The sequence below is a fragment of the Ornithorhynchus anatinus genome, chromosome 20 (genome assembly GCF_004115215.2).
Source record: "Ornithorhynchus anatinus isolate Pmale09 chromosome 20, mOrnAna1.pri.v4, whole genome shotgun sequence".
NCBI classification, from domain to species: Eukaryota; Metazoa; Chordata; class Mammalia; order Monotremata; family Ornithorhynchidae; genus Ornithorhynchus; species Ornithorhynchus anatinus.
In genome coordinates, this window is record NC_041747.1 from 2,986,172 (window position 1) to 3,012,163 (window position 25,992).

At 46.8% G+C, this 25,992-nt stretch overlaps 1 protein-coding gene across 1 annotated transcript in view; it reads right to left on the reverse strand.

The window, feature by feature from the left end:
* UBL3 (ubiquitin like 3) overlaps nucleotides 1–25,992 on the reverse strand; it is a 79,126-nt gene that overhangs the window by 12,979 nt on the left and 40,155 nt on the right. Inside the window, exon 2 of the mRNA XM_029048066.2 lies at nucleotides 3,838–3,946. Coding sequence (XP_028903899.1) covers nucleotides 3,838–3,946 — 109 coding nt within the window. The remainder of the gene's footprint in view (nucleotides 1–3,837; nucleotides 3,947–25,992) is intronic.

Here is a 25,992-nt window from a genome sequence, read left to right on the forward strand (position 1 = left end):
AACAATGCCAAATGTTTTGAAATACTTTTTAAAAAAAACAAACCATGATTTTTTTTATTGGGGGGAGGGCTATCTAATCAATTGATGCTAATTAATCTACTTTGTTCCACTTTCTCTCCTGATGCTTATCTGGGCCAAAAATTATTTAGGGAAAAAGATGCCTCTAAGAGATATTAAGCAAGAAGTTTCTTTTCCCACTAAGTGATATCAAAGACCAGGCCCAAAGAACGAGACAGACCGAGAGAGAGAGAGAGTTTCGGAGAGAAATGATAGAGAGACAGAAAAAGCGTGAGAGACTGAGAGCGAGATTCAAGGAATCACATTTAGGGCTCGCTCCAATGGCAAACCTCCATTAATTTGATTTCGCCAGAAACACAAATGCTGGGACATAATGATGATGATGATAGTAAGTGCGATATCTGTTAAGCGCTTACTAGGGGCCAGGTACTGTACTAAGTGCTGGGGTGAATACAACACAATGAGGTGGGACACAGGCCCCGTCCCACGCGGGGCTCACGATCTAAGAGGGAAGATGAACTGGTACTGGATCCTCACTTTACATTTAAGGAAAGTGGGGCACAGAGAAATTAAGTGACTTGCCCGAGGTCACCCAGCAGGCCAGTGCAGTGCTCAAGCAGGATTAGAACCCAGGTCCTCGAACACCTAGGCCTGTGTTCTTTCCCTGGGCTCCACTGACACGAACGAAGAGAGTGGGACGATTAGAAAGCTACCCAATTTCCCCTCACCAAAAATATGGAAATTTCAGGAAACCCGCAGGAACGGTTCACGTCACCCTAGCCCCGTCGATCCAACAGCCGTCTCCGGTAGCCTTGGAGGCAGGGAAAGTGTCAACCAACTCTGATATATTGTTAAATTGCACACAGTTAGCAGCGCTCAATAAATTCGTTTGATTGACTGTGTATTTTACTTCATTCCAGTCCTCAGAACCTAAGCATTTCTATTTCTAACATATTTCTATTTGGATTTTCATTTGCATAGTCAACGACTTGGTTTGCTACTTCCTGCTCTGCACGCCTTCCTACCCTCTCGTAAACAGTTTTCGTCTTTTCGTTTCCTCCTTTAAACTGGGAGCTCCCTGGGGGCAGGGCATGTGCCTGGCTTCTGCTATACTCTCCCAGGCGCTCACTAAATACCGCCGATTGAAGAGAACGCTCAGAAAGCAATCAGGGTGGCTATTTTCCGGCTTATTAAAAGGCACCCTGAAGGTCTGTTCAAATGGGAAATTCCCAGATTCAAAGCTAACAGGCTTCAGTGTGAAAGAAAGGCCGCCCCAAAGACATCTTTCCCAGTGGCAGTGTAATGAAGGAGAATGCCTTCATTGTAACCAGAGGAGCAAAATGAAGTTCAGGATGTATTTCATGACCGAGGAACAAATATCTATTATTTGGGAAAAGGGCTCTGTCAAAATTGACTGGTTTTTCAATTTTTCCTCCAACAGGAAAGGGGCGACGTTCACTCGTCACGGCAAACTCTAGCATCCCAAGTACGAGCGATCGATCACAAACCGAAACCATCAAAGCCACATTCACTTGATCGCAAGCTCTCTGCCACAAACCACGGCTTATTCCGAGAGGCCGAACGAAGGCTTCTGGTGTCCGGGACCTTAACGTCCCAAAAAGTCCATTTTAATTATTCTTGTTTTTTTAAAACACCACCTCCCCGGCCGTTTGGAAGCTGGTGCCATTCCACTGCACAGTGGACTCCTTCCAGTGACAGCCATCGCCGCTGTTGGGAGCAGGGAGATAGACCACCCTCGCGTACCAGGTGGAAGAAGTGATTAATTTGGGGTTCGGCTTTCTGGGATAGTTTTTCCCCAGAGGAGGAAGACTCAGTTTCTACAGATTGCACCTCGTCTAGGGTGCCACCCTGTGTAACAGGGAAAAATATTTTTTCTTCGTCCTGGACAACAGTTCAAGTCCTGAAAGCGCCAACACCTCTTTTCATCTTCTGGCTTCAGGACGACGACTACAAATGCCACGTAATTCCCTTTCAGGAAACGGCGTAGGGTAAAAAGCTTCGCCGCCTCCCAGGCATTTAGCACGGTGCCTTCCACGCAGTAAGCGCTCGAAGAACACCACTGACTGATTGACTTACCAATCAACCAGTAAGCTCCAGTGACCGGGAGCCCTCCAAATCGAGAGCAATTCTGGCTGATGAATTTTTTGGGCCGCCACTACGAAGAAGTGGCAACCGTGGGCCTGTATTTGGGTCTTCCCCGCGATAGGGAAGGGGTGACGAAGGCAAGCTAAGCGCCGTCCTCCGAGGCCCTTCTGCATGGGCAGATGCTCTCCCTGGCGAAGGGGACCTTCCTTCTGGGCTGAACCGTAATCTGGTCTGGACCAGATTGTTATAGTCTACTCTCCCCAGACCTTAGTACAGTGCTCTGCACGCAGAGAGCCCTCAATAAATACGACCGACTGACTCCGAGCGGGCCGGGCTGGGCCCAGAAAGGCCGGAGAGAGAGAGGGAGAGAGAAAGAGAGGGAGATAACGATGGAGTCTCTCGTCAGGAATGATAGATGAGCCTCGTCCCTGAGGCGTCGGGAAAGAGAACCCGTACAGAGGAACTGAGTCCAGTGCTGGGCCGTTGCGTGGTGCCCCTCGCGCACTCTGATCCCTATCAGTCGTGATCCCGCTGGGGCACGGAGTGGCCGGGGTGTACCGCAGAGCGGTACGCACGGCTGGCCTTTGCCCACGTTTGCCAGCTCCAGGCAGGAACCGGGATTAGAGCCCAATCGATCTGGCCAATGGGCCCACCAAAGGGCTACTCAGTCACTCAATCATATCTACTGAGCACTTACTGCGTGCAGGGCATGTACTAAGCGCTTGGGACACTACAATAACAATAATGGTATTTGTTAAGCACTTTACTACGTGCCAGGCACTGTACTAAGCGCTGGGGCGCATACAACCAAATCTGTCCCACTTGGGGCTCACGGTCTCAATCCCCATTTTACAGATGAATTAACTAAGGCGGGGAGAAGTGAAGTGACTTGCCCAAGGTCACACAGCAGATGAGTGGCAGAGCCGGGAGGCTACTTCCCGACTACGATATGACAATATAAAGACACATTCGAGAGGATGAGAAGGGAAGGTTTCATGGACCTGGGGCTCACAATGCTCATCTTTCTCGGCTGTTGGGAAGAAAAATTATTGAGCCCCCACTGCGGGCAGTGTGGTTAAGGGAGAGGAATATTTCATCCACTCTTTCTCCACAAACCCAATTTTTAATTTCCTTCCCTGAGCCTACATTACTAAGCTCCATCTGGTTGTATCGAGTTTACCCACCAAACTGACCATCTAACATTAACTCCCATAAAATTCCACTGCGGGGTGATTTTTACTGAGGCCTCACCCCTAAGTGGTTTTCCCTGAAATCGCAGGGACGTCAACCTTTGTCCCAGCAGGGAGCTAAGGCGAGAGGCTCAGAGACCAAAGTAGGACACACAGCATCCGAACAAAAATTCAGAAATAGCCTCTATTCAGGTATCAGAAACTGGGTTGCACCAGAAACGGAAGACAGGAGAAACAAGAATGATACTCTATTTTAAGATCCCAGTTTAAACACGCACGGGAGACAGATGATGAACAACGAAAGGCCCAGACTGTGTGACATTACCAAATCCCCGGCAAGGATTCTCTCTTAGACTGTGAGCCCCGTGTGGGACATGGACTGTGTCCAACCTGATTATCTTGTACATACCCCAGCACTCAGTACAGTGCTTGGAACATAGCACTTGAGTACATTTTTTTTTTTTAAAAAAAAAAAAGGAAATACATAGCTACTCGTGATCAGCCCTCAAGAAAGACCACTCACCCATCGGCCAGTTGTCGTACACGTGTTTGGCGATATCTGCCGCAGAGTCATTCGGAGAAAACAGGAACTCTTTCGTCTTCCCACTCACCAAGATGAGGCGCAAATTTATCTGAAAGGAGAACAAAAATCTCCTTTAGAAAGAAAACGCTACTACTTAACAAGCAAAAAGCCACCTGCACAACACTTTTTATTAGCCAGGTTCTAAATTAGAGCCAAGCCGCTTTTGAGAAGATTTTAGTTCTTTCAGGTTCTGGTCAGCCTACAGTCTTCTCTCAAGGGGTATTACTGCTCCAATTTTAAGTTGAAAGCATTTTTAAAAGAGGACAATTAGACATATTTTATACCTTAGTGCCACCTAAAATACCTATTTCAACTTCAAGAATGATTCAAGGGATAGAACGATGAATAGTAGCTTCCTGACCACCCACTTGCGTGCAGAGTTCTGTACTGAGCACCTGGGCGAGTACAACAGACGCGAAGGACACAAACTGAAAGCTCTCCCGACCTAATCTGATGTAGCCGAAGAAAATATCTTCTAGAATTCTTTCCACGATTTATAAATATCCAGAAGGCCGGGGTGTCTGAAAAGGGCATTTCTAAAGAGCAAACGTTAAAAATCAAATGAGGCCCGGCTGGTCTGGCTGGGTGCAGGTCCCCAGGCCTGGGTGACCGAGCCTGGGGGCTTGGGAGAGCTGAATGGCTGCCGGCAGCGGGGAGAACGGCTCCTGAGGCTGTCGGCGGCCATCCAACGGGCAGTGACGCTTATTGAGTGCTTCCCGAGTGCAGAGCACTGCACTAAGCGTCTGGGAGGGTACAAGGCACGAGAGTTGGTAGACATGCTCCCTGCCCGCACAGAGTTTACAGAGAGGGGGTAGAGAGAGTGCTTAGGAGGTACAGGCCCAAGTGCGCAGGTGATGCGGGAGGAAGGGCGAATGGGGGAGATGAGGGCTTAGTGGGGAAAGAGATGTGACTTTAGGGGGGGCTCTAAAACCTGGGCACTGGGATGGTCTGTCAGATATGAAGGGGGAAGAATTTCCAGGCCTGAGGGAGAATGGGGAAAAGCCGCCAGTGGTGAGACCGATGAGATTGAGGGCGACCCACATATTCAGTCTGCCACGAAATCCCGTGGGTTCTACCTTCACGACATCTCTAGAATCCACCCCTTCCGCTCCATCCAAACAACGCTGTGTTGATCCGGGCGCTCATCACGTCTCTGACGGCTGCATCCATCTCCTCGCTGACTTCCCCGCCTCTCCCCTCTCCGGCCCATACTGCCCAAACTTCACTCTGCTGCCCAGATCGCTTTTCTCAAAAAACCATCCAGTCCTCGTCTTGCCCCGTTCCTTAAAACCTTCCAGAGGTCGCCGGTGGCAGAGGCCAAATGGTGGTGCCTGGTGAGGGGAAGCGAGGGCTTCGAGGCCTTCCTTCCCGCCTTGCACCGAGGACATCCAAGTCGGTTGGGGGGCCGGAGGGGCGAAGGGACTTGGCAGTGGCCGGAGAGAGTCACGGGGAGAGCCGCCCCACGGCTTTCCTTCCACCCTCCGTCCCCAGCACGACTGCCCTTCCTGGCGCTGTCTAGGTCACGCTCGAGGAAGACTGCCGCATCATCTAAAGGTGCAAGTCATACCTTGATCCAAGTTCTACTTTTATTACTATTTTTGAGCCGTTTCCCTGGAAAGATTATTTCCAAAGGGATCGTTCTGTCTTTCATTCAACTGTATCTACTGAGCGCTTACTGTGTGCACAGTACTATACACTAAGGGCTTGGGAAAGTACAATACAATAAACAGTGAGTTCACCGTTTTTATTTAAAAGGTATTTTAAATAAACCGTGGCCAGTGGCAAACACCACTGGCCTAAGGTGATCTCTGCAACACTTTAAAGACTTGGATTCCCACCCGGATTCATCTCGCATTTACAGCATTTAATAAACGGACGGTCACCCCTTCCATATTTCCGAGGTAGCGGCCGCAGTAAAATCTATAGTCACGCAAAAAGGGATGTCAATTTAAAGGTTTGAAAGCGGCTCTGGGCTGCACAGTGCAAAGCAAAGGTGGGTAGAAAAAGATTAAAAACTGCACATATTCTAGAATCCAGAGAAAAGCATGCCTGCCGGCTGCTACGATGAGATAGAAAAAAAAAATATCCCTAACAGGCACGGGTCAGTGGTCGAACTGTGCAGCGGTGAAAAGCTATATGAAATTATAAACGGTGAAGGGCCCTGGTACGGCACTTGGAGGCTGACGTTTCTTTGTAAAACCTCATTAGCTGAAGCATAAAACAGTTGGCTGATTGGATACTAACTGCCTAAGTTAACTCGAAGGAAACCCAGCGTGCCAAGTCACACGAGTCCGTCAGCCACTTCTAAGTCCTTGAACACTGACTTGCACGCTTCCGCAGCACTTACGTGGAAACGCTTATTCAACTCTAGGCAATGAAGCCGCACGGCTAGTGGAAAGAGCACGGGCCTGGGAGTTGAGGGATCTAGGCTCTACCCCCAGCTCCGCCGCTTGCCTGCTGTACGACTCTGGCCAAGTCACTTCTCTGTGCCTCAGTTAGCTCACTGGTAAAACGGGGATTAAGACTGTGAGCCCCAAGTGCCACAGGCACTGTGTCCAACCCGATGATCTTGCATCCACCCCAGCACTTAGTACGGTGCCTGGCGCGTAGAAAGCGCTCGCTTGTCTGCTGGGTGACCTTGGGTGAGCCACTTCATTTGTCTAGGCAACAGCTCCCTCAGCTGCAAAACGGGGATTAAGACTCTGCGCCCCTCATGGGGCAACCTGATTACCTTGCATCTACCCCAGCGCTTAGAACAGCGCTTGACACACAGTTAGCGCTTAACAAATACCACGATTATTATTACTATTATTATTATTAACAAGGTCCATGAAAAAAGACCCAAAAAACCCCGTATATTCCATTATTTACTTTGATCTTTCTGTTGGCAAATCCTATGTCTATCCAACTTGGGAGTAAGCTCCTGGTGGATCTGTTTGCTTAACAAATACCACGATTATTATTACTATTATTATTATTAACAAGTTCCGGGAAAACAGACCCAAAAAACCCTTTATATTCCACTATTTACTTCGATTTTTCTGTTGGCAAATCCTCTTATGTCTACCCAACTTGGGAGTAAGCTCCTGGTCCATCTGTTTGCTTGGTTGGTACTCGCCTAGCCCATAGGATGGAGCTGCCCTAATAAATGCAACTATTGCACGGAACCACATTTCTTTGAATTTCTCAAGTCTCAAACTGTAGAGGGGTGGCTGGGGGGGAGGCGTGGAACCAGGTTCTTTTTAAAAATCGAGGGGGCTCACTCTTCTCTTCTTGAATCCTTGAACTAGATTTTGGATAAGACTACCAGTGCATCCTTTCAGACGGCCGCTTCCCAAGGGACGAAGGGCTCGTCACCGTCCCCGGCACGAAGGGCTTCATCCGTTTCCCATGGTTTCCTGGCTGTCCCGAGGCGCAGGTTGGGTGGCCAGGACTGCAGAACTACTTTATGTTGGAATTAGAATTCACAGAAGCGGCGTTTTTGGCGGCCCAGGGCATCCAAAAGAGTCTCCAGAGAGTTTACCCAGTAAAACGCCAGGTTTCACACTCCTGAATTATCTAGATGATGGCACTCCAGAAGAAACCTGGCGTGAAAAGAAGCTTAAAAATACAATCTTCTAATGCTCTCCAACATCTGATCAGAAAGCACTGGGGAGGTGGTGGTGGCGGAAGCAGAGAAAAAGACAAGATCGAGAGGTTTCTGAGAAAATTGTTAGATTTGGCTATCGGGATCAGCCATGAGGGTTTGGACACATTCGTTGGTAAATGGGGATCGGAGGATGCTCGATTCTCTGTTCCCCTTAAGAGCTCTGATGATATCTTATCTCTGACAAGTGCTAAATTCGAATCACCAAATTTTCAACTTTTGGACTAATTCTTTTGGGCCTAGTCCTATCGCTGGAAAAGCAATTGGCCCAGGATGTGGAAGGCGAGGACAAACCACTCTGGAATCAGCCGCCTCCGTCTTCTTTCAAACACCTGGCCACGTTTCGGGCACACTCTTCAGCTCTCCTGCTAACCTAACTTCTCTTGTGAACTTGGAGGCCTCCAAAAATAGAACGAAACTGCTAAAACGACTGCACGCGGCAAAGACTGACTAGCTATAAAAAAAATAAAAATCATTTCAATACTCCAGGGATCCTGAGGATAGGCTAAATACTATGAGAATACAGAAAATAAAAGTGGTGCTAAGAAATTCTCCAATACCTTGGAAGCAATGCACATTTAAGAGCGTGGTTCCTAAAGGGCTTAAACCCCGCTGAAGAGAAGCCAACATAACCCGTGCCGTTTCAGCCAAGAGGTTCCCGTCCATCAGGTCCTTCCTACTACTGTTTGGAGCCGGAAGCCTGGTTTTTTTTCCACCGCTTTCCTCCTCTTGAAGGTATCGTTCCCACCGAGATCACCATCCATAACCGGTCCAGGTGGGCCCTTACTCTAGCTAGTTTCTCTACTGTCTGCTGTGGGAAACTGCCATCCAAAAACCGGGGTTCCACTGAAAAGTTTTTCTAGCTGATGCCTATCGACACCCCCAGATCATGACCCAAGGCCTCTCTGTTGAGTTGACCGCAGATGGCCTCCTCCAGCTTCTCCCAGTTTGAAGATGTCACCTTCGTTCTTTTTTATTGTGCATTTCAACCCAGTTTCTCCAGTTTCCTGGACAGCAATCCTTGCTGTGTAAGGCCCAGCCACATGCAGGTTTCTTTCTTTCCCACTTCCCAGAATTACACTTTTAGGAAGGCATGCCTGTCAATCAGTTGCATTTAATGCTACTGATTAAATGCTAATATTAAATGCTAATAGCATTTAATGCTAGTGATTAAATGTCAGTAGTGCAGAACACTGCACTAAGCACTTGGGAGAGTTCAGTACAACAGAGTTAGCAGACACGTTTGCTGCCCACCACGAGCTTACAGTCCCTCCACGTGTCAGTTTTTCTCACACCGTAGCTGGGATCCTGCGGAAAGACTTCTAACGTCTCCTATTTCTCGTGCTTTTTTAGATTTATACCAAAATCTTTCCAATCCCATCTCTTCTGCTTTCCCCTTCGTTAGCTTGTCCCACACGTAAGAATTTTCCAAGTCTATTCTTGAGTTCAGGCCTCCTCCCAAATCAATGAAACGTCTGCCACACGACAAGCTCGGTTCTCCTGCGGATCAACTAAGAAGACACTTCTAGAGGTATTTTTAAAAAATGCAATCCAGTCACTTTGGAGAGATGCGGGCTACCGTTTCCGTAAAGGGGGCCGAGCCCGTCGCAGCTCGGTGGGAAGGAGGTGGGGAGTGTGCTGGACTCCCCGGGGGAAGCTGGGGCTGGGATGGGGATAGGGGAGACGGCCACACGGGACCGGCTGCAGACATCAGGAGGCAGCATGGGCTGGGAGTCGGGAGGACCTGGGTTCTAATCCCAGCTCTCCCAGTTGCTTGCTGTGCGTCTCTGGGCAACTCCCTTAACTTCTCTATGCCTCAGTTTCCTCAAATGTAAAATGGGGATACCTTCTTCTCCCTTCTACTTAGACTCTGAGCCCCTTGCAGGACAGGGACTGTGTCCAACCTAATTCACTTACACTTAACCCAGCGCTTAGATAGAACTTAACAAATACCATAAAACAAAATCACTGCAGACGGCGCAGCCCAAGGCAGCTGCTGTCCTCTCGTCCCACCTGAGGCCACCCAGTGACCACTGACAGTGAGTTCAGACCACGGGGCCATACCCTGAACTGAGCGGCCAATGTGCTCCCGCTGCCTGAGAAGTGGGTATAAGCTCGTTGTGGGCAGGAAATGTGTCTTTATTGTTCTACTGTACTCTTCCAAACACTTAGTTCAGTGTTTTGTACACAGTAGGCACTCGATAAATGAATACAGGAGGGCAGCCGTCGGCGAGGTCAAAATGCCCCACTGGACTACAGAGCGACAATGTAAATCAAAAATAGTTTACGCGGGGAAGCAGCGTGGCCTAATTATACAAATTATGGTATTTGCTAAGTGCTTATTTTGTGCCAGGTACTGTACTAAACGCTGGGGTGGATACAAGCAAATCGTGTTGGGCACAGCCCCTGTTTCGCACAGGGCTCACAGTCTTCATCTTTATTTTACACATGAGGTAACTGAGGCACCGAGAAGTGAAGTGACTTGCCCGGGGTCACAGAGCAGACAGGCAGAAGATCTGGGATTAGAACCCAGGACCTTCAGACTCCCAGGCCTGTGCTCTGGTGGAGAGAGCACGGGCCTAGGGATCCGAAGGACATGGGTTTTAATCCCAGCTCTGCCACTTGCCTGCTGTGTGATCTTGGGCAAGTCACTTCACTGCGCCTCAGTTCCCTCATCTGTAAAACAGGGATTAAGACCGGGAGCCCCATGTGGGACATGGACTGTGTTCAAGCTTGTTTCTACCCCAGTGCTTAGTACAGTATCTGGCACACAGTAAGCGATTAACAAATACCACTTAAAAAAAAAAAAAACTCATTGTGGGCAGGGAATGTGTCTGCTCACTCTGTTGTACTGAACTCTCCCAAGTGCTTAGTACAGTGCTCTGCACATGGTAAACACTCAGTTAATACCACTGATCGTCTGATTATTAGAGAGTCCTTCTGCTAAGTGTATGGCCACTGGTTTGGCTAATCTCTTTCGAGAAAGAGTAGTTCTTCAAGATTCAAAGATGGCGATGCATGCCCACATAATGGGCCCTGAAGGACCAACCCGGCTGGACTCCGCCAGTCAATCAGTCCATCGACTGTATTTATTGAGCACTTACTGTGTGCGGAGCACTGTACTGAGCACTTAGGAGAGTACACTATATCAGAGTTGGTCGACCCGGTTTCTGCCCAAACTAGCTTACGGCCTAGATCGGGAGACAGACGTCAATACACGTAAATAAATTACGGATACGGACATGGGCGCTGTGGGGCCGAGGGAGCGGTGAATCAAGGTGGAAATCCAAGTGCCATCTGCTCTCTGGCACCATTTTAATCTCGCCTTGGGTTGCCCTAAATACTAGCACTCGATTATGACTCAGTCATCTTAATACCTGCTTTTCCAAAGGACTCTTTCATGGCTTTCAAATGCAGTAGGAGCCGGTCCTTAAAATGCTAAAGGGAATGCCGGCTTGTGGCTCAGAACAGCTGCTTTAATAATGGGTTAAATATGGAAGTCTTATTTATATTCGAGTATGTGATACACTTATTTGGTGAGCCTGCTCGTTTAAAAATAAAATCCTCCGGTTGACTCTTCGCTATTAAACCTAGGCTGGAAAAATATTGGCTCTACACGTATTGAGATTTCATTCTCACAGTCGGACTCTGAATTTTCAAAGAAACTATTTTTAGACCGCTAACTGCTAGGGGGACGACTGCACCACGGCACTTGAACTAAGGAGAAACTTCTGAGAGCATGACACTCCAACTTCCACAGAATGATCTCATCCGATCTTTATATCCTTTAGGGAAGTAAGGTCATTTTTCTTTTACCCATTGTTTCCCCCAAATTCTGACTTGAATTTGGGGGAAACAATGGGTGAGAGAAAAATGATCACAGATTTAGAAAAAAATCTTTTAAACTTGGAAGCTATGCAATGACTCACAAACCTCCAATAATTCTCTCCAGGACATTACTACTCGTACAAGGACAGCTCCCGCTGGAATTCAAATCTCACTATATGCAGGGGCTTTTCGTCGTGGTCTCACTGCTACCATCCCTGTCCATCTTTCGCGCTTTCGATTAAAGCGCTCATCGGCGTCTCTAGGAGGAGCGTGTGGATGCTTTCCCCCATTCGGACGACGAGCGGTCCAAGCTCTTATTCTGAGTAAATTCTGTTTGGAATAAGAATATTTACAGGTCTGGAATTTAACTAAGAAATGGAATTGTTTACTGAGCGAAGTCACCAGGTAATAAAGGAGCCAAAGAACGCTGAGCGGCTGCCTCGATCAACAGAAAGATGAAGCAGATGGGGCCAGAGCCATCTGGCAGTAAGGAAAGCATCTGAGGGGGGGAATTTTCTTCTAAAGCTACAGGCAACCATCCCATACCCAGAGCCTCCCTTCCCACCTTCCTCCGATCTGTAAATTACCTCAATGTCTTTCTCCCCACAGGCCCCCTACGTTGTAAGCGCCTCAAAGGCAGAGATCATGTGTACCAATTTTACTCTACCCTTCCAAGTGCTTAGTTCAGTGCTCTGCACACAGGAGGCCCGGCACTGATCAGATGTTAACTTGGAGGTAAAACGAAGACGTTGACAGAAAAACCGATGGGTCTATTTTTGTTCACCAGATACACTGTTGGAACTGGATCCGATGTTTAGTTGGAAACATTATGGATTAGACCTGATGCATTTAAAAAAAAAAAAAAAGCCTTTCTTCATCTTCTAAAGTTATGGCCTCTAGGACATCCCGAACGCTTGATAACTTAAAAAACAGCCAAAGAATAGGGGGAGGTCAACATAATGCACATTCTATTTTGAGTTGAACCCAGACGCCACTCAATGTGAACTGGGGTGACTGGGCGAGCCAGAGGGATGGGATTTTATACTTGACAAACATTTTCCTAACAGTTCAGCATGTACTACCATCGACTAAGCAGCAGCAAAAATAGGGGTGGGTTTCTCTTCAACATCCTCTGGGTTTGGTTTATTTAGAATATTACCAGGAGACAGAAAAAAAGAGAACAAATACACGCTCAGCATGGCCTGGAAAAAAAAAAAAGAGTCAATTTTCATTGTTAAAAAGGAAAATCCTCTAAAATAACTGGAGGGGAATTCATGTGATCTTGCTTCAACCACTTATTAACTAGGCCAAAGCAAACAAGATCCACTATTGACTGTGTGTTGGGGAGAGATGTTGCAAATGGGGAGTGTTAAATTAGGCAAACATTTAACCTTCTCATTAATCCTTATCAATTTATCACGTTGCAGGGTAGCTTAGTGGATAGAACACGGGCCTGGGAGTCAAAAGGACCCGGGTTCTAATCCCGTCTCTGCCACTCATCTGCTACGTGACCCTGGGCAAGTCACTTCACTTCTCTGTGACTCAGTTACCTCACTTGTAAAATACGGATCAAGACTGTGAACCCGGAACACGGACTGTATCCAACCTGATCAGCTTCTATCGACCCCAGCTCTCAGTACAGCGCCTGACATATAGTAAGTGCTTAACGAGTGCCATTAAAAAAAAAAGAAACCATTTGTGTTTCTGTTCTGATTGCATTTAAATATGTATAAAAAGCTGCTAACTATACAAATATACATTTCCTTGGTAAAATATTTGGTAAATTGCTTTGTCACTGGAAAAGAACACGGAAAGTCATGTCATACATCATTTATCTTTGATTTTAGAGGCGATTTATCCAAGTAGTCTTTTAACCCTTTTTTCTTTTGAAATGGAACCAGAAGTTATTGATGTTTTTAACAAGATTTTTCTCATGTCTGGACGAGGTAACGATTAAAAATCTACACTGATTAAATTTACACCCCACTTGGGAATGTCACCAGCATCCCCCATGCAAATGACACTGTTGCCATAGTAACTAATGCACCTCAAAAGGAGAAGAGATACAAGGGCGTAAAACTAAGAAAGAAAAGACATATGTCAAATAAAATGAATAGCCTAGCAATTACATATTTAACCATTTTATTGTTAATATTTAAGAACATCAAACCTGGTCTGCCACTCAAAAATACTGAAATTAAGCCAAACTCGGGTTTACCATGTTTTACATCTGATTTTTTTTTAAAATGCTTAATAATAGCTTCTTTTTTTAAGGAAGAAGATTATCTGGCCTTACCAATTCCTTATTGCTGGGAGGTGAGGGGGGTACATTTCCTTTTCAAAGGAGAGCAGACTTGATCTCCTTGGGCTAAGCCTGCTGCACTTTATAAAACGTTACATGCACACTCACTAATGGCCCATTTGGGACAAAAGTGAATTTAAAATAAGGAAATTTTGATTTGAAATATGATTTCTCACAACTACTAACCCTAATGTTCTATTTTTAGTTTGCATTATTAAATATCCTCTCTCAAACACTCTCTGCAACAGGAAATGCGGGAGGACGGCACATAACTAGCTAAAGAACCGTCAATTATTTTGCAAGTTAGATTTTCGTGCAAGAAAACCAAAAATAGACCCACTCTCTGAGTACGCGAAGGCTATATCTGTCACTGGCTCCCAAGAGGTGGCTGATTTAAGCTTTGGGGGTTAATGAGTGCAAATGTTCTTGGTCACGGAATTCTCTGCCAGGCAAGGAGATGACCTAAGGAATTTATTTTGACCAATTGGTTAACCCAACGGCAGCAAATGGAGCCTAGGCAAAGCTAAAATGGAATGGGTTCAGCTGTTACTTAAAAGCTGTTGATTATTTCTAAAAGAATACTTGGCTAGAAGAGGGCTGTGGCAATTCAGATAGAACTTTAGAGAAAAAGGAGAACTAGACCTCTAGAGGAAAGACTAAAACTTTTAATGAAAATAAAAATTGGTACACTCTAATATGCTGTGGTAGGTGGGATGCAGATACTGTACTTTATTATCCGCGGAGGTGCCAAATTCACTTGGAAGATAATACCCATTGTGATGAACACTTAAAAAAAGAACCGTGATTACTAAAGGAACTATCTTTTATCAATTTTGTACTTCCCAGAAATGAGAGGTACTAGCCTTTTAATTTCCTAAATTCGACTACAGCATTGATAGACACTCGGGAAGGACTAGAGTTGAAATCCGTTAATATTCTCTGGTTTATTATCTGTGAGTAAAACTGACATAAAAGCAGATCCAGGCCTGTAGGGAAAACAGGAATCCTAAACAAAGGCTAGCCTTTAGAATATCGTCCCAGCCCGCTTCTTCTCTTTCGGTCTCACAAAATGAAAGTTCATTATCAACATGGATGCTCTTTGCCTTCACAAAGTTCCACATGGTACAGTCGGCTGGAAGACACACATTTTATCTCGTCGTTCACAAAAGCCAGGCTCCTCTAGAGAAACTCCAAATAGCCACAGATGCCAACTGACGGTAGGGAAATCGGATTTTACTCTCTCACTTGTATTTTGTCGGTTCATTCCCAAACTACCTGGAGACGCTGACGACGTCGCTAACTTTGAAAAAGATCAGAGAAAGTTAGCAGCTTCATAGTTCCTCCAGTAAGCCTGGAAGTGAACCGATTACGAAGTGCTGAGAGTGTTCCGTCACTCGAAGGACACAGTCCATTTCCGATTTTGTTTTTTGTTTGCAGTATGGAAACTAAGCATCGGACAAGTGATCTGCTTCATGAATACATGTAAGAAAAGCACCTTTGAAGAAAAGAGCAATGAAATAATCCTGCACATTTTGGGTTCAGCTAGACTACGGATAAGAAGAAGAATATACACCCATCCTCAGCTCCACATCACTTAAATGCACATCCGCAATCCATTTATATTAATATCTGTGTCCCTCTCTAGCCTGGAAGCTCCTTGTGGGCAGCAGGGAATGTGACTACCAACTCTCATACTGTATACGCTTAGCACAGCACACCGCACACAGAAAGGACTCAATGAATGGGACACTGAAAATCGAGAAGCCGCGTGGCCTGTTGGATAGAGCACGGGCCTGGGAGTCAGAAGGACCTGGGTTCTAATCCCGGCTCCACCATTTGTCTGCTGCGTGACCCTGGGCAAGCCACGTCACTTCTCTGTGCCTTAAGTTATCTCACCTGTAAAATGGGGATTAAGTCTGTGAGCCCCATGTGGAACAGGGACTGTGGCCAACCCAATCTGCTTGTGTCCAGATTCCAGTACAGTGCCTAGCACATAGTAAGCGCTTCACAGATACCACAAATTATTATCATCACTAAAAAAATCTTTCACCGGGGGAGGGGCTTTGGGGCACAGATCAAAATGGCAAGGAAGGGAAAATGCAGAGCTCTCTGATGTGGATGCGGTGCTGGGCTTTGGGGAAAAGGAAATACAAGTAGAGGGAATGCGTGTTATTGAATAAAGAAACCATTCCACTTCACCGTAATCAGATTCTATGTTTCTTCAAGACAGCTCCCGAGATATTTTATGAGTCGCCCATAATAACGGCAGGGTATCCGGATTTCTTGCTGCAAGAGAAGCCACACTGGGAAAGTTTCCCAAGGGATTTCCCCGACTCGCTCCTTGACATTCCCGTTGATCAAAATGAATCCTAGATAAACGCCTACCTAGATGTGTGTGCCTACCCATGCGTGTATATAAGAGGGGCTGCCCTCGAGGGTTGGAAGCCGATGCTTCTGTCGGGGAGGGGGATTCACGGCCAACAGCCTCTCCCCGCCCTGAGCCCCAGTGTGGTCTCTGGCTGCTGCATTCTCACACCATCTCCCCACAAAGCCGGGAGCCCGTTTCTCCCGTCTCTTTACTGGGGTTGTGACCTCCTCGCAGCCTCTGCTCTGAGCTAATCGTTTCAAGCCGATTGCCCTGTGCCAGACTGGTTCCTCAGTCAACGGTATTTACTGAACGCTTACTGTGTGCGGAGCACCGCGCGAAACGCTCGGGAGGGTACAGTAGAACAATCAACCGTAGCCGTCTCCGGCTGGTCACGGCTCTGCCTGGGGATCTGAGGTCGTACCGTACTCACCCCAGTGCTAGTACAGCGCTCTGCACACAGTGAGTGCTCAATAAATGCTGTCGATTTAGGGGAGATCTGCAAAATGAGCAGGACCTGCTGGGGCCAGGGTTGAGCTCGCTGAGGGCAGGGAATGTGTCTGTTAGGATCGTTAAAATCTATTTTCCCGAGCACTCAGTACAGTGCTCTGCACATAGTAAGCACTCGATAAAGACCACTGGTTGACTGAAAGGAACATATACTGTTATTACACATTACTACTCTCTTCTCCTTCTGTTCAGCACGCTATTTAATGAACCCGGCCGCCAGTCCAACCCAAATGAGCTTTGCCGCTTTCATGCTGTAGCTCACAAGATCCTTACAACTCCAAAGGCTTACAAATATAGTGCATAAATAATGAGTGCTCATTTATTTACCATCTTAAAACCTTGAGAGAGGTATATAAAATATGAATTAGTTGTATCTTAACACAACTTAAAATAGGAAATCTTCCTGCTAGACTTGGAAAATCAACTAACCAAATACCCAAAAGTACGAGTGCTTACTGTGTGCAGAAACTTAAAAATTCATTGCCCGCAATCTTTATACAGAAGTTATGTTTAATGAAATGTAAAGCGAGCAGACCGAACAGAAGCAGCTAATTTTGCCATTGGCTTCTTGGAAACATACGGCTTGCTCTGATTCTTTCATTTTCCACTGATAGCTCCAACCTCTAGATTTTATTCATTAGAGAAACAGCATGGCCTAGTGGATAGAGCATGGACCTGGGAGTCGGGGGGTCTGGGTTCTAATCCTGGCTCCGCCACATGTCTGATATATAACCATGGGCAAATCACTTCTCCGTGCCTCAGTTATCTCATCTGTAAAATGGGGATTGAGACTGTGAGCCCTATGTGGGACGGGGACTGTGTTCAACCTGATCGGGATGTAGCACGCGCCAGGAGACATAATAGACACTTAACAAATGCCATAAAAAATTAAATACGGTATTTTTACCCACCATTTGGGGTTCTCTTCCTAAATAGAAGGCATTTGACTCCTTCCTCCTTTATTTCCAAATTGCAAAACACCTGCCTTTGACTGTACGGGTATGTAACGGCTTCTACAGTTCCGGGTTTGCAGGCTAAATTTTCCTTCCTTCTTCAACAGAACCCCAAACACAAGAAATTAAGGAACAGAGAAATGGGATGTGCTTAAAAAAATAAATAAAAGCTTATTTACCCAAAATGCCATTTAAATTGGCCCAAAATGCAAAACAAAATCAAATCAAATCCATTTGGAATCAAAGCTATTTACTACCTTTGAGTAATTATAACCTTAAAAAGGATCTCACATTCACAACTACAAACTCCACTGTTCGATGTCACAAAAGCCCAGACAAATGGCAAAACGCACACGGATCCTCTGGGGCCAATTGCAAATAGAATTAGAATAGGTGTATTAGTTTGACAGGCAAGTCTCTGAAGAGAAATCGGAATCTATCTGACAACTGTCAGAGCTTCTCGATCTCAATTTTCAATTCTGATTTTTAATGGGATTGGGGCCAAGTAGCATTATCGGCTGAACCCGGTTACAGGGAGGTGGATCATTCATTCCTTCATTCATCCAATCGTATTTATTAAAAGCTTACTGTGTGCAGAGCAGTGTACTAAGCGCTTCGAAAGTACAACTCAGGAATCCCTTCCCACAACGGGCTTACAGCCAAAAGGTGAGTTGACCCCAACGGCCAATCTATACAGACCCTGACACGGAATCTCAACTTCCAATCAGTCCTGGAAGGATATTAAATGGAAACCGGTCTCATCTAGTGAATGAATGCCTGAAGCAGAAGTTATACGTCCCAAGATGAACCTGGATTTTTTTTAGAAGGATAATTCTCTCTCAACTTGCAATAGCCCGTGTTACACTGCATCGAGAGAGGATCCCGTCCCGGAGAGGCAGAAATGGAGGCTCCTAAAGACAAAACCTAGAGGACTTGCTTGACTCACAGCCTCTTTCAAGAACCCCATTTAACTTGGGCGACACTCAGAGTAGAGCTATCCGATCCCGTCCTCTTCCCCTCCATCCTTCACCTTTCCCCAACGGACTCTCTGGATACCAAACGCTCCCCGGGATCCCCAGTTCCCGATGGATGCCTTCTTGCCCCAAATTCCCGGGTTCCCCAGGATTTTAAACCCCGAAAAACGCCTCGGAGCCAATGGCGGTTCTCGGTCTCGGCGCCGGCCCCGGCCTGGCACACTAGGGAGCGTCTAGCTTTGGGTTTCCAGGACCACAGTTAAGGGCTTATGATGTGCTTCTTCTTGTCCTCATTGTCGTCCCCCCCCCCCAAAACCTCCCCAATGACAGCCTCGGAAAGACTGCTTCCCCGTCACGTGCTCACCCCTTGATCTCCTTGCTCCTTCCAGGCCGGCCGTTGCCTCCTTCCCCCCACCCAACTCAGCGCCGTGTTATTCCCCTAATTTCACCCACGGCTTCCTCCTCGCCTGTTTCTCTTCTTCCCTTCTCGGAGAAGGACTCCGTGGGGAGCACTGTAGACTCTAAGACACACAGAGGATTCAAAAAGACGACTCCAACAAAAGCAACTCTGAGGTCTTCTCCCTCTTCTGGGAACACTCGGGATTTATATTTGCCAAAATATTTCGCTTCAGAACTCGTGGGTGTTTTACGGGCTGGCAAATCCAGTAGCACTTTTCTTCCCCAGAATGCAGAGCGTTTTATTGTTACTCAAAACATATTATGTCATCGAACCATCAAAAGGGCTTTGTTGGAACGAGGAAGGTCAGGCACGATCTCCACTTTTTACAGAAGGGGATACCTGATGTACGCAAAGGAGAGGTGATTGATCTATGGTCCTAGTAGTGCTTAACACATAGCAAGCACTTAAATACAGCGATGATGATGATAATAATAACAGTTGCGGGCTTCGTCTCAAAACTCTGGTCTTGATGCCCTGTCCCATGCACTGCTAAGCTGCCAGATGAAGCTGCCTCACCGGTATTTACCGGAACTATATTCTAAATCCACAAGCTGTGTGTGGCATTTGGCTTGAAAAAGATCCAGGAAGGTCATTTATATATTTTTGTTTTCAACCATGTCCCTTCTCAACCTTCACTTCCTTCGTAAGATCTGCCAGGGGTGATCCGGGTGCATGGGATGGGGTTCTTCGGCGACTGTCAAAACTCTGTCTTTTGTTTTTGTCTGCAAAAGCGACGTGGCCTAGTGGAAAGAGCCTGGGCCTGGTGTCAGAGGAACTGGGTTCTAATCCTGGCTCTGCCACTTGCCTGAAGCGTGACCTTGGGCAAGTCATTTCCCTAGCCTTCAGTTTCCTCATCTGGACCATGGGCGCTAAATACCCATTCTCCCTCCTACTTAGATTATGAGTCCCATGTGGAACAGGGAAGGAGGCCCACCTGATTACCTTGTACCTACTACAGTGCTTGGCACATAGTAGGTGCTTAACAAATACCACAATTACATTACAAAAGTGGGCAGCCACAACATAGGATCGGTATTTTCCCCATTATATTTTAAATCGGGCCTCCAGTCCGGTAGTAGATAAAACTGGAATTTTGCTTTTCAGCATAAAGTTGGCTATTCAAATTTCAGGTTCTTTCTGGTTCCAAAATACAAAGCTAAAAGTGCCAGAGTGTTTATTTAATTTCCCAGAAAAGTTAATGCAACTGTGAAGAAAAAGAAATTCACTAATTCAGCAAACGTTCCACTTTCTTTCCATTGTCTAGCGGCATTTTCTACGATAGGCCTCTGTTTGAGGTCCCAATACAGCAAAACGAGTACAGTCAAAATCTTGCCAAGTCTCTCATTATCAGAATCACCAAAATTTCTGCAAGGTTTTTGAAGTGTTAAGAGTTTCTTTTCAAAGAAATTCAGAACATAAATATCCTGGCATGTTTCTCAAATGCATCCGGACTAACTCGTGATAAAGATGGGAGAGAGGCTAGGCTACGTTTACAACCAGTCCTTACACTCCAGCCCAGATATTAAACCAGCCTGGGCTATCAAAGGTAAAAGGAAAATGACCTTTCTGAGGAATTGAAAGTTGGGGCTTGAGGTGGGGGGAGAGGAAATAATGTTGGTGTTTGTTAAGCGCTTACTATGTGCCGAGCACTGTTCTAAGCAAGCTGACTAAGGGCAGGGGAACAAAGGTGAAAGGGAGCTGAAATGTTCAGCCTTGAACAAAATTAAAGAGCTGCCCCTGCTAAGTGCAATTGGTATGAAAACAGAAACTAAAGACAGTTCAGATCATGCTTCGGTTTTGGTATGAGGTATAGCGACAGTCTCGGAACCGTAGTTGAAGTACTTTTTGACTACGTAAAGAAACTGTATATACAAATATACCTACACATATCAGGGTTGAGGACAAAACGATGTTCAGTTTATGCATATGGAAGTCATTGGTAACAGTATTTGAGGGCCTGCTGGGAGCAAAAGCACTGTGCTACGCGGTTAGGAAGTAAAGAACGAAGAGATATGTTCTCTGCCCACATTGAGCTAATGCTCTAACGGGGATATGACTGAATATCACGCACTCCTCCCTTCTCTTTCCTACTGCCCAAACTTTATGCCTAATGGTATAATCAATCTCCACTCGCACACGGGCAACACAAAGGAGCTTAGGTAATACTGTTCGAAAAGCTGAGGAATCTATTGCTCCAGTGAGGACAGGTTCATTGTTAGGGAGAACTTTTCTTGGTCCCTGTGCTTAGAGCCTTCAGTAAAAATGTTATAAACAGACACTTGAAACAGGCACAATTTAATGGTCCGTGGTTTAGGGCTCTACCTTGGTACACAGCTTAAAGTAAAGTTTTAACTCCTCCTCAGGCATTTAATGGTAAAGAGAGAGAAAAAGGGAGAGAACAAGAAAGAGACAGAGATCTTTCTCAGATAGGCACTGAATGATGTCTAGCAGAGGGGTCTTCAGAGGGTTTTGTCCGAAGAGTTTTATGGCAGGAGGAGGCTTGTGGGGTGAGATGGGCTGGGAGGATGGCTGAGGAGAATTAGGGAAACGAAACCCTGGCGGAATCTGGGGGGTGACAAAGGGAGGTCCCTCTAGGTGGGGTTGTCCAAGCGAGTGGATGAGAGGCCGTCAGAAAGAATTAGGACAGTAAAGAACGAGCTTGTTCGACTTGTTCATTCCAAGCGCTTAGTACAGTGCTCTGCACACAGTAAGCGCTCAATAAATACTATAAATACTATTGAACAAGCGACAGAGGGCAGGAGGCGGGCGATGGAGGGTCAGCAAAATGCACAGAGGGAATTTGGGGGCTTAGGGCGAGGGAATCTGATTATCATTAATACCAGGGCCCGCGGGACCCACTTCACACAGCCTGGGGACCTGGCCGGAGGAGCTCGATAAAAGCTGACTGAGCCCTGAGAGAAGTGGGGAGGAGAAGGAGAGGAGGAGGAGGAGAAGGCAGGAGGTGGGTATATAATGGACACTGCTGGACCCCAACGACTGGAGTCAGACCCTTAACCAGTTTGGGGGAGGCCACCCAGACCAGCTCCTCCAATACACCGGTGGCGGTCACAGAATACAGGGGTAAGAAGGGAAGTGGAGGATGCTGTCATGGCTCTGCAATGTTAGAGAATCACGAGGACAAAACTGGCTCCCCTTCCACCTTCTCCTCCAATACCCTCCGTGCCAGTTCTGTAATTATTATTATTTGTTAAGCACTTACTACGTGACAAGTTCTGGGTACTAAGCACTGGGGTAGGTACAAGATTATCAGGTCCCACATAAGGCTCACAGTCCAAGGAGGAGGGAGAACAAGATATCGAATCCCCATCTGGAAGATGAGGGACCTGAGGCTAGAGGAAGTGAAGTGACTTGTCCAAGGTCACACAGCAGGCAACCGGCAGAGCCGGGAGGAGAACCCAGGTCCTCTGACTCCCAGGCCCATGCTCTTTCCACTAGGCCACGCTGCTTCCTTGTTCAACACGGCCAGGGATCAGGAGTGGGAAGAGTTACTGTGCGGCCGTGGCTTTCGACGGGCTGAGCTAGAAGGTCCGAGATGCTTCCCTGAATACAGCTCTTGAGTTTCCGAGAGACAGTTCTGGCTACGTCGTAAGATTCACCTCTGGATGGCAGATGCCACACCACAGAAATGCAAGGAAGCAGATTCCAGGCGGTCGAGTTTTCTGTTATCACTGTCTCGATGCAGGAGTCCACGGGATCTGATGACTAAAAAACTGGTTCAGGAGGCTGGAATTTAAATAACCACCGAGCACGCAAGATCCCGAGTGTCACCAGTAAGATCCTGAGTGCCTCCAGTATCCGAAGGTAGAATCTGCACCCGGTATTGCGCCAAAATCGTCAAGCGTGTGCTACCTCGGTGTATACGTACAAAGGTAGCCCAGGAAATGATAAAACGTTATAATTACTGTACTTCTTCCCACTGCCATGAATCGCAGGCATGAAACAGATGACGCTGTGACGCGGAAAAGATAAAGAGAATGGGAATTAACATAGGGGAAAATCATCCCATTCTCTCTCATAAGTCTGTCACAGACCACTCTTTGTGCCAAGCTGAGAGCAAGACATGGTGTGGAAGAAAAGTGCATTCTATCTATCTATCAAGAAAAACACTATCTCTAGCTGTCTCCGTGCGGCACTCAAGACAATTTGCCTCAACCTGCGACTAGAGATACTGTCACTTAGTGGTGCTGCAGACAGCATGACATCACTTGGCTTTCAATATTGAATTTCCCATTTGTAAATTAACGCTTTGGGGGTGTTAATGAATTCTTCTATGAATACCAACTGGGTCTCATTGATTTCTTCCACAGGCCGGGCTGTTTAGTCTTCAGGCTTAATAAATCATCTATCGGGTTTTATATGAGGAACGTTTCCAAACCGTGCATCTGAGTAACACCGCATATTATGGAGTGACCCAGGTGGGTGTTTATGTATACGCAGCAACACAGACGCCGTTTAGTTTACTATTAAGACCAGGCATCGGCACAAAATGTCGAAACTAAACAATCCCTGGGCTGGCAGTCAGTAAAGATGGCGTTAACGCTTTCTATAAATGAACTAAAGTCGCCCCACAGAGGTGCCGGCCTCGATGCTGGTTCAGGAATCTCCGGTGAGTTTTTGAAGTCGGGAGTTCCTCGGGACCTCGCCTTTTGAAGTGAGGACGTTTGAAAATTAAGTGCTTTTAAAATCTGAGTAGAGGCTGTTTTAAAATAAAAAATAAAGAGGGGGGAGTAGCAATGGAATTATTTCATCTAAGGAGAAACACAGCTACGTGTCAGCTGGGGAAGGAGAGGCCCTCTCCAGAAGAGTGCTTATCTGAAACACAAAGTAAGCCTGCAGTGGTCATCGATAACCAAGAACAGGCCCAGGATTGGAGCCCTGAATGGGCAACAACTCCAAGGCCCGGCCTGGCCCAGCCCAGCCTGGAACCCGTTGGCCTTGAGCCAAATCAAACTGACCCTGGGTCACGAGGGAGAATGGTCAGCCCAGGGTCCCGCCACGCCGCAGTCCCGGCAGCCCTGGGCCCAACTAAATCGGAATATTCTGACCACATCAGGGGCTCCGGGTCCAACCACTCTGTAGTCCCAGCAGCCCTGGGTTCAACCTCCCTTCCTCCCACACTGAAAGCTCCAAACAGAGGGAGGGCCATCAGATCCACGGAGTCGGCCCAGTCGGCGTACACCGCCCTGAAAATCATAATAATAATTATGGTATTTAAGTGCTTACTCTGTGCCGGGCACTTTATGGGCTGGGTACAAGCAAATTGGGTTGGACAGAGTCCCTGTCCCGTGTCAAACTCAAAGTCTCAATCCCTATTTTACAGATGAGGTAATCGGTGCACTGAGAAGTGAAGGAACTTGCCCGAGGTCACAGAGCAGACTAGTGGCGGGGCCGGGATTAGAACCCATGACCTTCTGACTCCCAGGCTCGTGCTGTATCCACTACGCCACGCTGCTTCACCCAAAAGGGATGAAGCCCAAGTGCAAAAGTTCTTGTGGCCAGATTAGCAAGATGATGCAATGAGAGAGAGAGAGGTAAACTCCTTGGGGGAAAGGTCATGCCTTCTAATGGCTTCTAATGTCTTCTTCTACTGCACCCCAACGAGTGCTTAGTACAGGGCTCTGCACAAAGTAAATGCTCAGAAATTACTTTTGATGTCAGGCCAGCAGTGTGCACAAACATGTCTGTGTCTGAGGGTACACATGCATGGGTAGGAAACACCTCTCCCCCTGTTGGAGAGAGACACCAAAATCAAACAAAAATACCTGGCATTGGAGCGGTGAATAGGAAAACCTCACTGTACAAATGGAGACACGGAAGTCTGATTTACCAGACACACCGCCCAAGGTCCCAAAGTGGTTTGAGAAGATCATAGGGTGCAGGCGCTCGTCTGCTGGGTGACCCTGCGCAAGTCACTTCACTTCTCTGTGCTTCAGTAACTTCGTCTGTAAATGGGGGATTAAGACTGTGAGCTACATTTGGGCCAAGGACTGTGCCCAACCTGATTATCCTGTATCTATCTCTAGCGCTTAGTGACTGGCACATAGTAAGTGCTTAACAAATACCAGGAAAAAAAAGGAGACACGATCCCTGCCTGCAAGGAGCTTCCAATCTAACAGGCGTAGACAGCGGTTAAAATAAATTACAAATAGGGGAGGCAAGGAAGGAGGATAAGGATTTGTACAGACCTGCTGGGGGCAGAGATGAGAATAAGTGCTCAAGGGGTACGGACTCAAGTCAACTCGGGCCAGGGGAAGCAGAGGGGAGGGGAAAATAGACTGGGGAGATCAGAGGGACCAATGAAGGAAAGTTCCAGCCACTGAGAGGCAGGAGCTGCCCAATCTCCAAACCACCTGAGGGACAGCAAGGTCCCGTTCCCCTAAACACAAGGGTTCATACAGGAAGATGACTAGCTACTATTCTCTTACTCCTTAGCACAATTAATTTCCCCCTTCTCTGGCGGGGAAAAAAACCCCAAAAATGACATGACTATCCATTTAGTCAGAGCAGATCAAGGGGTCAGTGCATGGGATCTCTATCCCTCTTCCCATCCAGATTAGGCAGATAAAAAAGGCACCTTGTATGTGAATACAAGAGACACAACATTTAGGGGATAGGAGCTGTTAAAGAAGAAGCTGTTAAAACCAAGGTGCCTTCATATTACAGAATAATCACTGCCATAAGTATACTGTCATAGTATATGAATGTATATTCAGAGTAGTTGATTTAATGAGTCTTCAGAAAGCCAACTAAGCCTACGAGAACAGCTTTAGTCTGGGCCTCCTCTTCTTTTCAATCTACCGGTACCATTAGCGTTTGGCAGTGTCCCTCTCAAACACTTTGATACTCACCCCAAGCCCACAGGACTTCCGTACACGTCCTACTAGTATCCTACTATTTCCCCTATCGGTAACTTATTTTAATGTCTGTCTCTCGCGTAGACTATAAGGTCTTTGTGGGCAGGAAGCATTCCTACCAACTTAGTAGCCCTGTACTCTCCCACGTGTTTAATACAGAGGTCTGAACCTAGGAAATGCTC